General features: G+C 35.6%; 1 protein-coding gene across 1 annotated transcript; it reads left to right on the forward strand.

Annotated features, from left to right (window-relative positions):
* Positions 1–750: 750 nt before the first annotated feature.
* Positions 751–11,795, forward strand: LOC149562733 (calcium-dependent protein kinase 7-like). Its single transcript, XM_089826157.1, has 8 exons — positions 751–1,527; positions 6,386–6,509; positions 7,385–7,528; positions 7,830–7,982; positions 8,625–8,740; positions 8,887–9,054; positions 10,680–10,910; positions 11,082–11,795. The coding sequence occupies exons 1-8, from the start codon at positions 1,009–1,011 to the stop codon at positions 11,238–11,240; spliced, it is 1,614 nt and encodes a 537-aa protein (XP_089682283.1). The 5' UTR covers positions 751–1,008; the 3' UTR covers positions 11,241–11,795.
* Positions 11,796–12,487: the final 692 nt, after the last annotated feature.

Consider the following 12,487-nt stretch of genomic DNA (forward strand, 5'->3'; position numbering starts at 1 on the left):
AGTTGAATGGCTCACAAAGAGCCCACTAAAGATCAAGTCTTGTTGAGTGCAAGGCTTTGACATCATAAGGGATGAGGTTGGGTTCTATAAAATTCTAAGACCTATAGACAATTTTTATATTTAATTATACAAATATTTTTCTATCTATCTCATACTTCATTTCATAAATTTTAAGATAATTTATTCTCTCACCTAAAAAATTAGAAACCCTCCTTGTCAACTTTAAATTTGCAAAGGTCAATTTGATTAAGAGACTCACCATCCCATAAACATTAAAATTGTCTTCTCCTCCTACTTTCTTCATCCTAACAAGACAATCAAATTAGAAACAATTTCAACAAATTACTATTTGAATATTTGACATATTTTTCATTTTAAACAACACCCAAGAACACATGAAAAAATACAGCCCTAACAATTAACCCTAATGCAACATTATAAAACGGTGAAGTTCCTATCATCCGCACACGTGTCAGCTACTAGTGTATAACATTTAGAACATTCCGAGCCCATATACTATTGCGACACAGAAAAAAATACCGTGTAGCCGTCACCCGGAAGCAAAAGTCCATTACGTATCGGAGTAAAAAACAGTCCGTGAAAAAATCTCGGGCTACCTTTCCGAGTAAAGAGAGCAAATACACAAATACGACGGAGGAGAGGAGACGCTGGCGGTCAAAAATATGGAAGACGATGTCAATATTTTCAACGACGCCTTTAAAATGAACGCGCTGAAGGACTCGTTCAGCCATTAACAAGAACAACAGCAGCAGGGGAAATCTCTGAGAAGGCTGGAAGCGATCGAAAACAAAAGGAAAAAAAACATCCCTCCGCGGGATTCGAACCACAGATCACACGTCACACGGTTGCGAAGTTATCATTAAATACAATTTCTTGTTTTTTTGTCATACGAGGCTGTAGATCTTTGAATAATTGTCCCTGTTGGATATAGAGCGCGTCTAGGGTTCGATTTGCAGGGGTTGAGGGAGAGCTGTACAGTAATTGTCTATGGGAAATTGCTGCGGATCTGGTGGCGGGTCGCAGAAGCCAAAGAAAGCGAAGAAACCCAACCCCTTCGCAGCCGATTACCCTAACTATGCCGCTTACAGCCCCGCGCGCGGCGGCGGAGGCGAGCGGCGGTCTTCTGTTCTCAGAGACTGTGATGGGAATGACATCAATGGGAAATATTTGTTGGGGAGGGAGCTCGGGCGTGGTGAATTTGGCATTACGTACCTTTGCAGCGACAAGGAGAACGGAGCCACCTTCGCCTGCAAATCAATTTCGAAGAAGAAGCTTAGAACGCCCATCGATATCGAGGACGTGCGGCGCGAGGTCGAGATTATGAAGAACCTGCCTACACATCCCAATATTGTGCAGCTCAAGGCTACCTACGAGGACGACCATGCCGTGCATTTGGTCATGGAGCTCTGCGAAGGAGGGGAATTGTTTGATAGGATTGTTGCCAGAGGCCATTATACCGAGCGGGCCGCCGCCGAGGTTACTAAGACGATTGTCGAAGTCGTTCAGGTGAGGAAAAGAATCTAGTTCAATTTACTCTGATCTTTTCTTGCCTCCTGCGTTCTTCGTTTCAATAACTGTGTTATTGTCCTTTTTTGCTTGTGGATCGTTCTGCAGTAATTCAGTCTGATGAAAATTTGCTTTTCTAAGAGGAATTGATGCCGATTTGCCTTTATTTTCGGAGTTGAATTTTCTGTTGTCCGTATTACCTTTATCATGAAAATGATTGTCGAATTTGTTCTGCCCAATAAAACAAGCTTGTTCGAATATGCTTTGGCGTGGAGGAATTTGTGACGAGTCAGTTGCTCAATTTAGAAATTTGTATATTGTGTCCTGCCAAGTAGTATCAATTGTGTGCTTTTTATTTTTTGCTTCTGAATTGTGCCATTAAAGGTGGCTCAGGGGATCGTGAGGTGAAGTACAAGGCTGATCAATTTTTATTATTATTTTTGGTCAAGACGAATTTGTGGTGATTTTCCTTTTCTGAAATTCTCCCTCCCTTGTTTTTGTAAATGTGGTCAGTGTTCGACTTTAGACGATGCATGTTCTATGCATGCTACACTTAAACTTCTGTTTGAGAAAAGGACACTAAAATTAAATGGAAGGACATGTTTTTTCCTGGGGAGATGTATGTTGAATCCCCTGCTCCACGTCCTTTTTTCTCCTTTTCAACTTCAAACTTCTCATTGTGTATAATGTAGTTACCAGGGAACTTAGGGTTTGCTCTGCAAAATGTATTTCAGGCGAGCATGTTAGGGAAATAAGACATAATGATTGGATTTGATTTAGTATTGTAGAATTTGTTTGAGTTTCACTTGGCCCTCAATTTATTGTTCTTTCCTATTTAAGATTTTGTTTCTCCTCATTTACGATGTTTATAGAGAAAACTTAAATGCTTCTTACTTCGTGCGTGTGGATTAGCCTCTGAAAGATATTGGTTTATCTGTTACTTAGCTTTAAATATTTCAGTAGCACAATTTGTAATTTTTCCTCTCATGGACTGGTGCATTGAATTTCGAATTTTGCATACTTTCTTGCCCATTTTTTACTATTTTCCTTGCATATTGTTTTCGCCCACTTTTGGAGCAGAAGGAAGCAAAGCTTGTGCTTGTTATTTCACTGCAGAACAAATCTGTTAATCTACTTCAAAGGAGAGGAACCTGTACTGAATTTGTTAATTTGACTTTTGATTAATACTATAGTGAATGAACATGCTTTTGCAAGGATGGGTTTATGCTGGTCAGTTTAACCTTCTTTTTGGTATGCTCTCTTCTTCCTCAGGTAGAGTTTAGAAGTGTGAAGTTTATTCTTTTCTGATGGATCAGAATGGAAATTAGATTCCCTGTGTAGGAAAGGAATTTGTGCTGATATTTCTTGCTGATTAATTTGACCTTTTCTAATGATATTTGATTGTTTTCTACATTTCTGATTTGATTTTCAAAATCAAATTTGTTGAGAAGGAGCAGTAAACTGATTGATTAAAACGTTTTACTATCATTGTCTGAAATTTTGATTGCATGCTTCTGAAATACTTCTGATTTGTTTTATTTTCAAAAGCTAGAATTTATACTGATTTTGCTTGCTTGAAATAGAAAAGAACCGTTGACCTTTTGTTTGTGTATTATTTTCAACTTGTTAGGAGAGTGAATTCCACTCTATAAAATTGTGTAAATTGGTATGCAGTATCTTTCAAACTGAATTAGATCTGATGGAATATTCTTTTCCAATTGTAGAAACCGTGCCGGTTTTACTGTTTCTCAAATTTGACATTTATCTTATTACCGTGTTTCTCTTTTAAAGCAAAACACATTATATCTGTATTTTCAATCTTTCTGATTGTGAATTGTTCTGTGCAAAGTTGCTCAATAATTTCACTTAAATGGACTTTCTTTTTCCAGGCAGAGCTTATGGTGACATTTGTTTATGTTTGTTTTGACCTTTCATCTTCTGTTCTGTTCTTCCTCTTTGGTGTTACCTTCTTCTTGTCTATTTTGTTCTTTTTCCTTAAATCCAAATGGCGTAAATTTGGTGCTTCTAATTTTTTTGTCAAAGGATTTGACAGTTGCACTGTTACACAGTATCTCGCTAATTTTTCCTTTGCTTTTTCATTTCAAAATGTGGTGGCAAACTGTGTCTTTTTTTTATAATATTATAGTGTTTTTTGTTTGAACTATACAGTTGTTATGACAGAATTAAGAGATCAATGATATTCATTTAGAGAACTTTCACACCATCGTACAGTAATCTTTCTTTTAAGAGTTTTACCAGAAAGCATTTAGTTTGCCTTACTTTTTCTGGGGTTGCCTTAAATACTGAAGATTTTTGTTCGTTGAATTCTGATTTTTTTCTGATATCCCTGTTCTTTTAATTTTGTTTTTTCTTATCTGCTTATTCTTCCTCATTTATCACTTGAAACTGACAGATTTTAAGTTTGTGTTTTACAATTTCTTGTTTGTGAATTGTTCTGTGAATGGTACTCACACATGTAATTGAACTTTGGAAGATAGGAATCTGTTCTGATTTCTCCATATAATTAATTTTGACTTGTTCTCTGCTATGATTTTTTTGAAGGGCCTCATAGAAGATCACCATTTGTCTTTTAGCAGTTTTAACTTCACAAATGAAATGATGCTAGTTCACCAACAGTTTCCTGTCCAAGCAAACCAAAAGAGGCTACTCAAAAAGTCTAGCAAAATTGAATGAAAGCAATTGCATTATCATATTCCAAATTGGTTTTTTTGGAGTTGATTTACATTCATTTACGAGTAAAGTAATCCAAGTTTTTAATTTTTCCTCTTGTAAATAAAACAAGAAAGGTCGTGTGGACAGGATCCAATTTAAAATTATTTATTTCTTCAATTTTGATTTGATTACTATCCTCTGTGCTAGAGTTTTCAATGCTAGGTATTCCTCGAACATTTACTTGAGAGGCTAAAAATAAATGGACTAAAATTAAATGAAAGCAACTGCCTCGCCAAAAATCTGGGTTGGCCTTGTGATATGGATTTATATTTGCATGTAATGTGTTAAGTGCAAGCTTATTCTGTCTCTTCTGAAGTCAAACAAATGGCAAAATTCTGATGATGAGATGGGGCAAGAAGTGATGAGATGGCTTTTTAATGTCTCAAGGTCAATTCAATCTTTTGAACCTATCAACTGTTTATTTTTTTTAGAAGGTTGTTTCTTTTATCATCCACTTTAAATTAACACTTCTAAAATACATTAGATTATCTTGATCCTAGATTTGATGTAATATGGTTTTAGTTTACTTTAGGTAGACTTTTGGCATTTATGATGCTTTTAATTTTGACCCTCTCCACTGTGACCTTTGTATTATGCTATTTTACTTTTAGAACAGATTATGGGACAAAATTCTGTTCTAATTTTATTTTTTTGTTTGTGGATTATCCTTCAATAGATTTTGACAGCTTAACAGTGAATCAAAAGGCTGCATCTGGGATATACCATGAATGTTTTTGTATCAAAGATGTTTGGGGGAACTAAACACATTTGATGTAGATTGCATTTTGAGGGTAGAATTCATTCTCATTAAAGAAAACTTCAAACAGTATTGATGCCCACAACTGGAGTTCCAGAAAAGGAGGAAAATTGTCTGGGTTTGGTTGGTTCTTCAATGTTGACCTTTTTATTGGATATGTTTGTCCTCCTCAAGTTGTCACGATATGAGAACTCTGTCATGTTAATTGGTTTTAATTTTTAGTGGTAATGGGCCGAAGCTGATATCAACATGGGGTTCAAGTAGTCTCAAACCCAAGATCTCCCAAATGAGAGGCTCACAGCTTACCACTGCACTACGGGGCGTTCCTCATTTTAATTGTTCTTGCATGTGAATTATTGTGCTGCAAAATTAAAAATGGTCCATGATCTTTCTCAATAGCAAAAAATAATTTGCATCATCATACATGATTTCTTTTATGCAAAATGCAATGCAAAATAGCGTGTCTCTCTGTATTTTAAATGACAACATAACAAATTAAATAAACAAATTAATTAATTCATGTGAGGTATTATACTACGAGAGATTCTGCGCTTTTCTTTATTATCACCAGTGCCTGAAAACTTGGTCTTTTCCTCGCATTTTCCGATTTGCCCTCATATGAGATTTCTGGTGTGCATATTTTCTTTTATGTCATCCATAAATGGAATCCCATGGATTCAAGGATCTTCATCAGAGAGAATGGATTTCATGGTTTTTCATAGATGAAATTTCCAAGAGTTTCATTTTCTGAAAATGATGGTTTCTTTGTGGTGTGGAAGCTACACAGACACGTTTTACATCATCTTGCAAAAAGGAATTGTGAAATCGTGCTCTCACATCTTATATTTTCTGCTTCTAAGGATTTCCTGTTTTACTCATGTATTGGAAAGAGAGTAAAATTATAAGGAATGACAAGTTTTTACATTTTGGAAGTTCTTATCTGATACAAAAATTTGACAAGTTTTTCTTTTGTAGTGCCCATGTTTTATGTCAAATTTCTTACCTTTATGTGATGAATTGAAACCGAGCTCCATGACATGATATTTTGAGTTCAGAATTTAAAGCAGAAAGGAAATTGGCATCTTTTCAGAAAAATTCCACCTTGGGGCTTGTAAAATTTAACGTTGCATGAAGAAAATGAAGGCGATGTAACAATCTGCATTCATGCGGAGAGATGCATTTAAATTGACTTCACATGTTTTGCTATTTCTAATATGATGCAATTCTAGCACAAATATTAAGAAATGGCATGTTGATTGGGACCTAGTACATCAGTCAGTGATGCCAACCTCCTGTTTGTTATTTCTTGGGTATATCTCTACAGTATGTTAATTTTTCCTCATCGTAATCTCTCTCCTTTGGTAACAGGTGTGCCACAAGCATGGTGTGATGCATAGGGATCTGAAGCCAGAAAACTTCTTATTTGCTAACAAGAAGGAGCATTCTCCTTTGAAGGCCATTGATTTTGGGCTCTCGGTATTTTTCAAACCTGGTAAGACAGGCCCTATTTCCTTCTCCAGTTGATTGATATTCATATATATGTTTACTGTTCATTATATGACTGCTTGGTGTAATTTAGCATATTGTTTTTTTTTTTTGAATACAAATACCCTTATCATATCTAAAGATAAGGGCACAAATGAATTGTAATTCAAACTAATGTAGATGTAACAGTAAAGGTGCACAGTCACAAGTATGCATCATGTTCAAGATTCCATCTCGTAATAACAATTTCCATAACCTCGACTTGTTGCATAGGTTGTGTAGTGTGAAAGACAAAGTCTCCTTGAAAATCTGTGACCCAAAATGCAAAAGAAGAAGACACCTCAATTCTACTAGTATTGTGGTCATTATTTATATTTGCAAATTGCTCTATAGAAGACAAAATGAGTAATATTTTGTAAAACAAAGTAAGCAAACGAAATGTTATTTATGCCACAAGGATCATGAAATTTGTAAAAAGAAGGTATTATAGAATCCCATCTCATTGTGTTCCTCTTTGTGAGCTACCCCGAATATGAAGTCCGACAAGTTTTCTTTATTTGTCATCAAAATGGAGTTTATTTCTTTTAACATTTTATTTTTGGAATAACAACTCAATGGTGAAACTGATTTTTGATAGTTTTTGAGATTGAGTATTTGGTTTGACCACGTGTACAAGCAAAAAAAAATATTTTCAGACAAAAGCAGGGTTTTTATTATAATTTTTCTTTAGATTTATTATTTACTTATAGCTTTTAAATATATTCCCAGTGAATCTTTTCATTTTGAAATTCTTACCTCTTGTACAAGACTGAACTTATGCATTACTGTTTCTGTTATGGAGCTTGTGAATAATCTGCTCTTTGGTTTTCCTTACTGCTGTAGGTGAGCGATTTACTGAAATTGTTGGTAGTCCTTACTACATGGCTCCTGAGGTTTTGAAGCGGAATTATGGACAAGAGGTGGATGTGTGGAGTGCAGGGGTTATTCTTTACATTTTACTGTGTGGTGTGCCACCTTTCTGGGCTGGTATGTGTTTGTAAATAAATGCTATGATATGGATATTTTGAAATGCTACATGGGGCCGAGAAAAATATCATATCACAATATCCATAGGCCTTATATGATTGAATCTTTTCTAAGTTCTTTCTCAAAAATATCAATAGATTGATTGTTTCTTTGCTTTTGAACATATCACCCTTGACATTGGTGTGACTATTGAAAGGCTTATTGCATTTATAATTAACTTTTTAGAGTCTATTTGAAGACATCACTGAGAGGACTTATTGTGCTTTTTGTTGGTATTGAGATTTCACTGTATTGGCTGCAGAAACGGAGCAAGGAGTTGCACAAGCCATCATTCGTTCTTCTATAGATTTCAAAAGAGATCCATGGCCAAGGATTTCTGATCAGGCAAAAAACCTTGTCAAACAGATGCTACAACCAGATCCTAAGCTACGGTTAACAGCTGAACAAGTGCTTGGTATGTAATCTTTTGGTTGCTTAAAATGATAATCACAAAGTTTGCTGTCTACGCAGAATAAATTGTTTGATTGTAAGGCTCGTGCTATTGGTTTCAGACATGAAAAAATTGACATGATCTTGAAACGACTTAAATGCAGCTTGATTAAAATTATCACTAGAAGATGCCAGTGGAGAACATAGGGTTGAGAAAACAAAATAGTACAAATTTTAACAAAGCAAACCATTCAAACTTGTTTCAATACCATATAGTTGAAAGTCTGTCAGCATATTGAATCACATTTTCTGGACCTTGCCAAGCTTTTCGTTAAACAGCATTATGATCTTGTTTGTGTTTATGAGAATCTAACCAACTGGAGTTGTAGCCTGTTAACAAGCAGAAGAAGCTCATGGCCTCCTTTCACTGCCTGTTAAGAAAACTGTTAAACATTAGAGCTGGGTTGTGGCAAACAAAATTGGAATTGTTTTTCCATGTTCCAATGTTATTTGTTTACTACAAGGGCTAGAACTGTTAGTTTTCAAAGCTCTTATGTGGGTTGTACAATTAACATTGCTGAATTTCTCTAATTATATAGAGTTCCTATTTAAATCATCTTTAGTATCTGCCAGAGGTAATGTCTTTTTTCATGCTTTTTTAATGCAGAGCATACTTGGCTACAGAATGCAAAGAAGGCCCCTAATGTTAATCTTGGGGAGACTGTCAGAGCTAGGCTCAAGCAATTTTCTGTGATGAATAAATTCAAGAAGAGAGCACTAAGGGTTGGTACCAAGCCTTTGGTCCTACATAGAGACTTTCCTGTGATCAGAAAAGGCATTTCATTTTGCTTGCATCAAACATTGTTGCTCGGATTGTATACTTCTGTACGTTTCTGATTATGGCAATTATGTTCTTTCAATGCTTTTAGGTACTTGCAGAACATTTATCTGTTGAAGAAGTGGCTGGTATAAAAGATATGTTTGACATGATGGACACGGATAAAAATGGTAGTATATCCTTAGAGGAGCTGAGGGCAGGTTTGAATAAACTTGGTTCACATGTGGCTGAGGCAGATATTCAGATGTTAATGGACGCTGTAAGTAATTCTCTGTTAGTGGTTGCCTAAGTATTTTATAGTCACAAATATTCATATTTCTTGTTTTCACAATTTCAGTCAAAGTTTCATTGTCTTACTCTTAACCTGACTTACACATGAGAAACTTATTACCATTGTTTCAATAATTTGAAAATTATGTAGATTGCCAGGACTTAGATAGCATTATTACTTCATTTGTTGAGCAAAAGCAATTTATTTGCAAACTTTTTTTTGAATCCAAGAAAGGCCTTTTCTTTAGAAATTGAGTTCTCTGATACACTGCAGAACGTATGACAGCTCCCTCTTTTGTCCAAAACTTTTGAAGAAGCACTTTTGCAAGCTACTTGTGTTAATTTTCTGTGAGGTCAAAATTGTGTTCTACTACTTTTGCACAGACTCTTTGCTAACAGACTCTGCACCCCTATTACTATCGTTAATCATCATTTTCATGATATCTCCAATTCCCTGCTTTAGCACTTACCCTTTATCTCAGTCGGTGGTACCATGGCATCACCCATGGCTCTGATTTAAAATTAAAGCCTCCCTTGCATTGCACTACACTTGTATCTTTATTTTGAAAGTGGCTTGTTTGCAGTGTGTGATTGAGTGGAGAGTGGATCATACCGCGTAGCTTGTTTAAGCTCCAATGTCTGGGGTCTCAATACTTGGTTTATCATTAAAGAATGGCTTGAAGCCATCTATTTCAATTTTCAAAGCTTCCCATGTTTTCTTTCTAATAACTGGTCTATCCCCTGAAATTGTTAATGCCTTAAATTATCAATCACTGCCCATTAGTGGGGAGACTATCCAGATTGACTTTGTCCTTCATATTGTTATTTATTTTGGAAGGATTTTGTTTGCTTTACTTGATTTGTTCACTGTTTCATTGCACCCAATTGCTCACGCTGATGCTACAGTAATCCGGTTCATGGTTAGGCGCTATGTCATGTATTTAGTTCAGTCTCACGGCAGCTGCGTGATATTTTGTTCCTTCTCATCATTTTACTGCCTTTCTGCTTTGGCCAATACCACGTGCTCAAAGTCCTCTTTGCTTATGCCAGTAGTCTGAATTCGAAGTTCTATCTGCTTCTTGCCATACCGGGGAATGCTTAAGAACTGTTTATCATCGTCTAGTAGTGCTTCTCTATTCTCATCTGTTTTGATTTGAGCAAATATTTTTGGATGCTATTTTTCAAGCATGATAGTGTAATATATTAACCTAACCTATGCCCTTTTAAAATGTGCAACTCATCATTGGCGCAAATATGTTTAGATTTCTGTTTTTGTAACCTTGCCACCATATCTTTTGTGTGGCATATGGAGATTATGGATTGATTTTTTGCATTGCACTGGAATTGGAGTGTTAAAATAATCTCATCCGGTTCCCATTTTCTTGTCCATATTCAAAGACAGTAGCATACGTTATATGTCAATATCATACATGCTGGTGCAGGTGTTTTGTACAAACCCTAGGTCTTACTAATATAGATCCCTTGAGTGTGAACTTATGCTGCAATGATCTTACAAGCTGTATGTCAATATGAATGTAGTCAGGTTGCAACTTATGATCATTTAATTTTTGTGATAGATCCTGTCCACTAAATAACATGTCCATGGTCTTCCAGGCAGATGCTGATGGAAATGGTGTACTAGATTATGGAGAATTTGTTGCAGTTTCAATTCATTTGCAGAGAGTGGGCAGTGATGATCACTTGCAGAAGGCATTTCAATTCTTCGACAAGAACTCTAGTGGATATATTGAGACCGAGGAACTTAGAGAAGCCATGGTAGATGATTTGGGTTCAGATGGCACGGAATTGATAAATGATATTCTGCGCGAAGTGGACACGGATAAGGTAAAAACAGTTTTGCTTATTAACTTGCTGGTGGCCATTATTTGATATAATTTGTGTTTGCACTTAATTCACTTAAAGAGGACACTACAAAGGCATTCTGATCTTGTGTTGTTGTACATATTTATATTGTGAGTTGGGAATAAGAGCTTTTTTATATATATGCCTGTTCAGGATGGCCGCATTAGTTATGAAGAGTTCACAGCAATGATGAAAACTGGTACGGACTGGAGAAAAGCTTCACGACAGTATTCACGTGAAAGGTTCAACAGTTTAAGTATTAGATTGATGAAGGATGGATCCCTTCAGACGGGGAATGCAGATATAAAGTAACATTTACGCTGAATGAATGGATGTGTAATTTGAAGTTAATGGAATTTTGTTTATAGGAGCATTCCAAAGGTTAATTCTTTTAGACTTGAAAACCAGGTGATGAAGTGCTGGTTTTTTTATTGTATAATGAGCATGACCTGGTTATGAGTGCATCTCACAGAGGTTGTAGTCCAGAAATCTGGAGACCTAACTCTAGCAGTGAATTTCAAGTATGTAAACTCTTTGAGACTTTTGGAAACTTCATATCATGCTCAACAATTGAGGAGGGTGATGGAAGCTGTGTTAAATGTGGAGAATTTCCTGCTTAAATGTGGATTAGTCCAAAGTTTCACAGATCATTTGTTCTAACTTGTGCTTGAGTTCCGGTAAAGTCTATCGAGGAAGCCGAGTAAAGACATAATATCAGCAATCCAGTATCTCATGTTAAAGGACGTCTCTGTGACTTGGATTTTCTTGGCCTTTCATTTGCTTTTCAAGTGGCTAAAAACCTGTGTTAGTAATTTCAGTGTAGTTTATTATTGGTGATATATTTATTTATTTATTTAGTTTGTGGAATCGGACAATGTTGAATTGTGTTTTGAAATATCACTCTCTACAGAGTCAGAAAAGGGAAATGGTGTCGACTTCACAAATTGGCAAAGCTGGGATGTTTTGTATAAGTAGTTATGCTATTTAATTCATTTTCTTATGCTTTAGCACTAATCTTTTGTTATAAAATATTACTCATTTGATAGTGAACATGCCCAATGTAAGAGAGAAAAAAACTGTTGCAGTGGTTGATTTGACATGCAGCTGGACCGAAAAAAAAAAATCAGACTAGTGTGAATTTGATTTACAAGTTTAGAAGGAAAAGGTAGAATTTTGATGATACTAGATGTTAGTTTTCAGCTTTCACACAGATTAAAAATTCGTCCTTCAAACACATAAATTCTGCAGAATAACATTTCTTCGGTATCTTGACACACTAGATCAATGATTTCCACAGAATTAGACTTTTTGGTTTTTCTTTCTTTTCATGGTAGTGATCTTTCTATGCATTTTAAGGAAAGATAATGTGGAGATTGGATCGAAGATTCAAATAAGAAAAATGAGAAAAGTGATGAGACCAAGGTAGTACCAAAAATATAGATACGAGGTTTCACGTGGTCCCAGAGATCAAAGTTCAAGAGATGGAGGAAAATCGGATAAGGTTTTTTTGAAAGAGGAAACTACAAGATGACTTATTTTCAATGTGAATGTCTATAACA

Source organism: Cupressus sempervirens, chromosome 4 (genome assembly GCF_028749045.1).
Source record: "Cupressus sempervirens isolate cs-2001-9-10 chromosome 4, ASM2874904v1, whole genome shotgun sequence".
Classification (NCBI taxonomy): domain Eukaryota; kingdom Viridiplantae; phylum Streptophyta; class Pinopsida; order Cupressales; family Cupressaceae; genus Cupressus; species Cupressus sempervirens.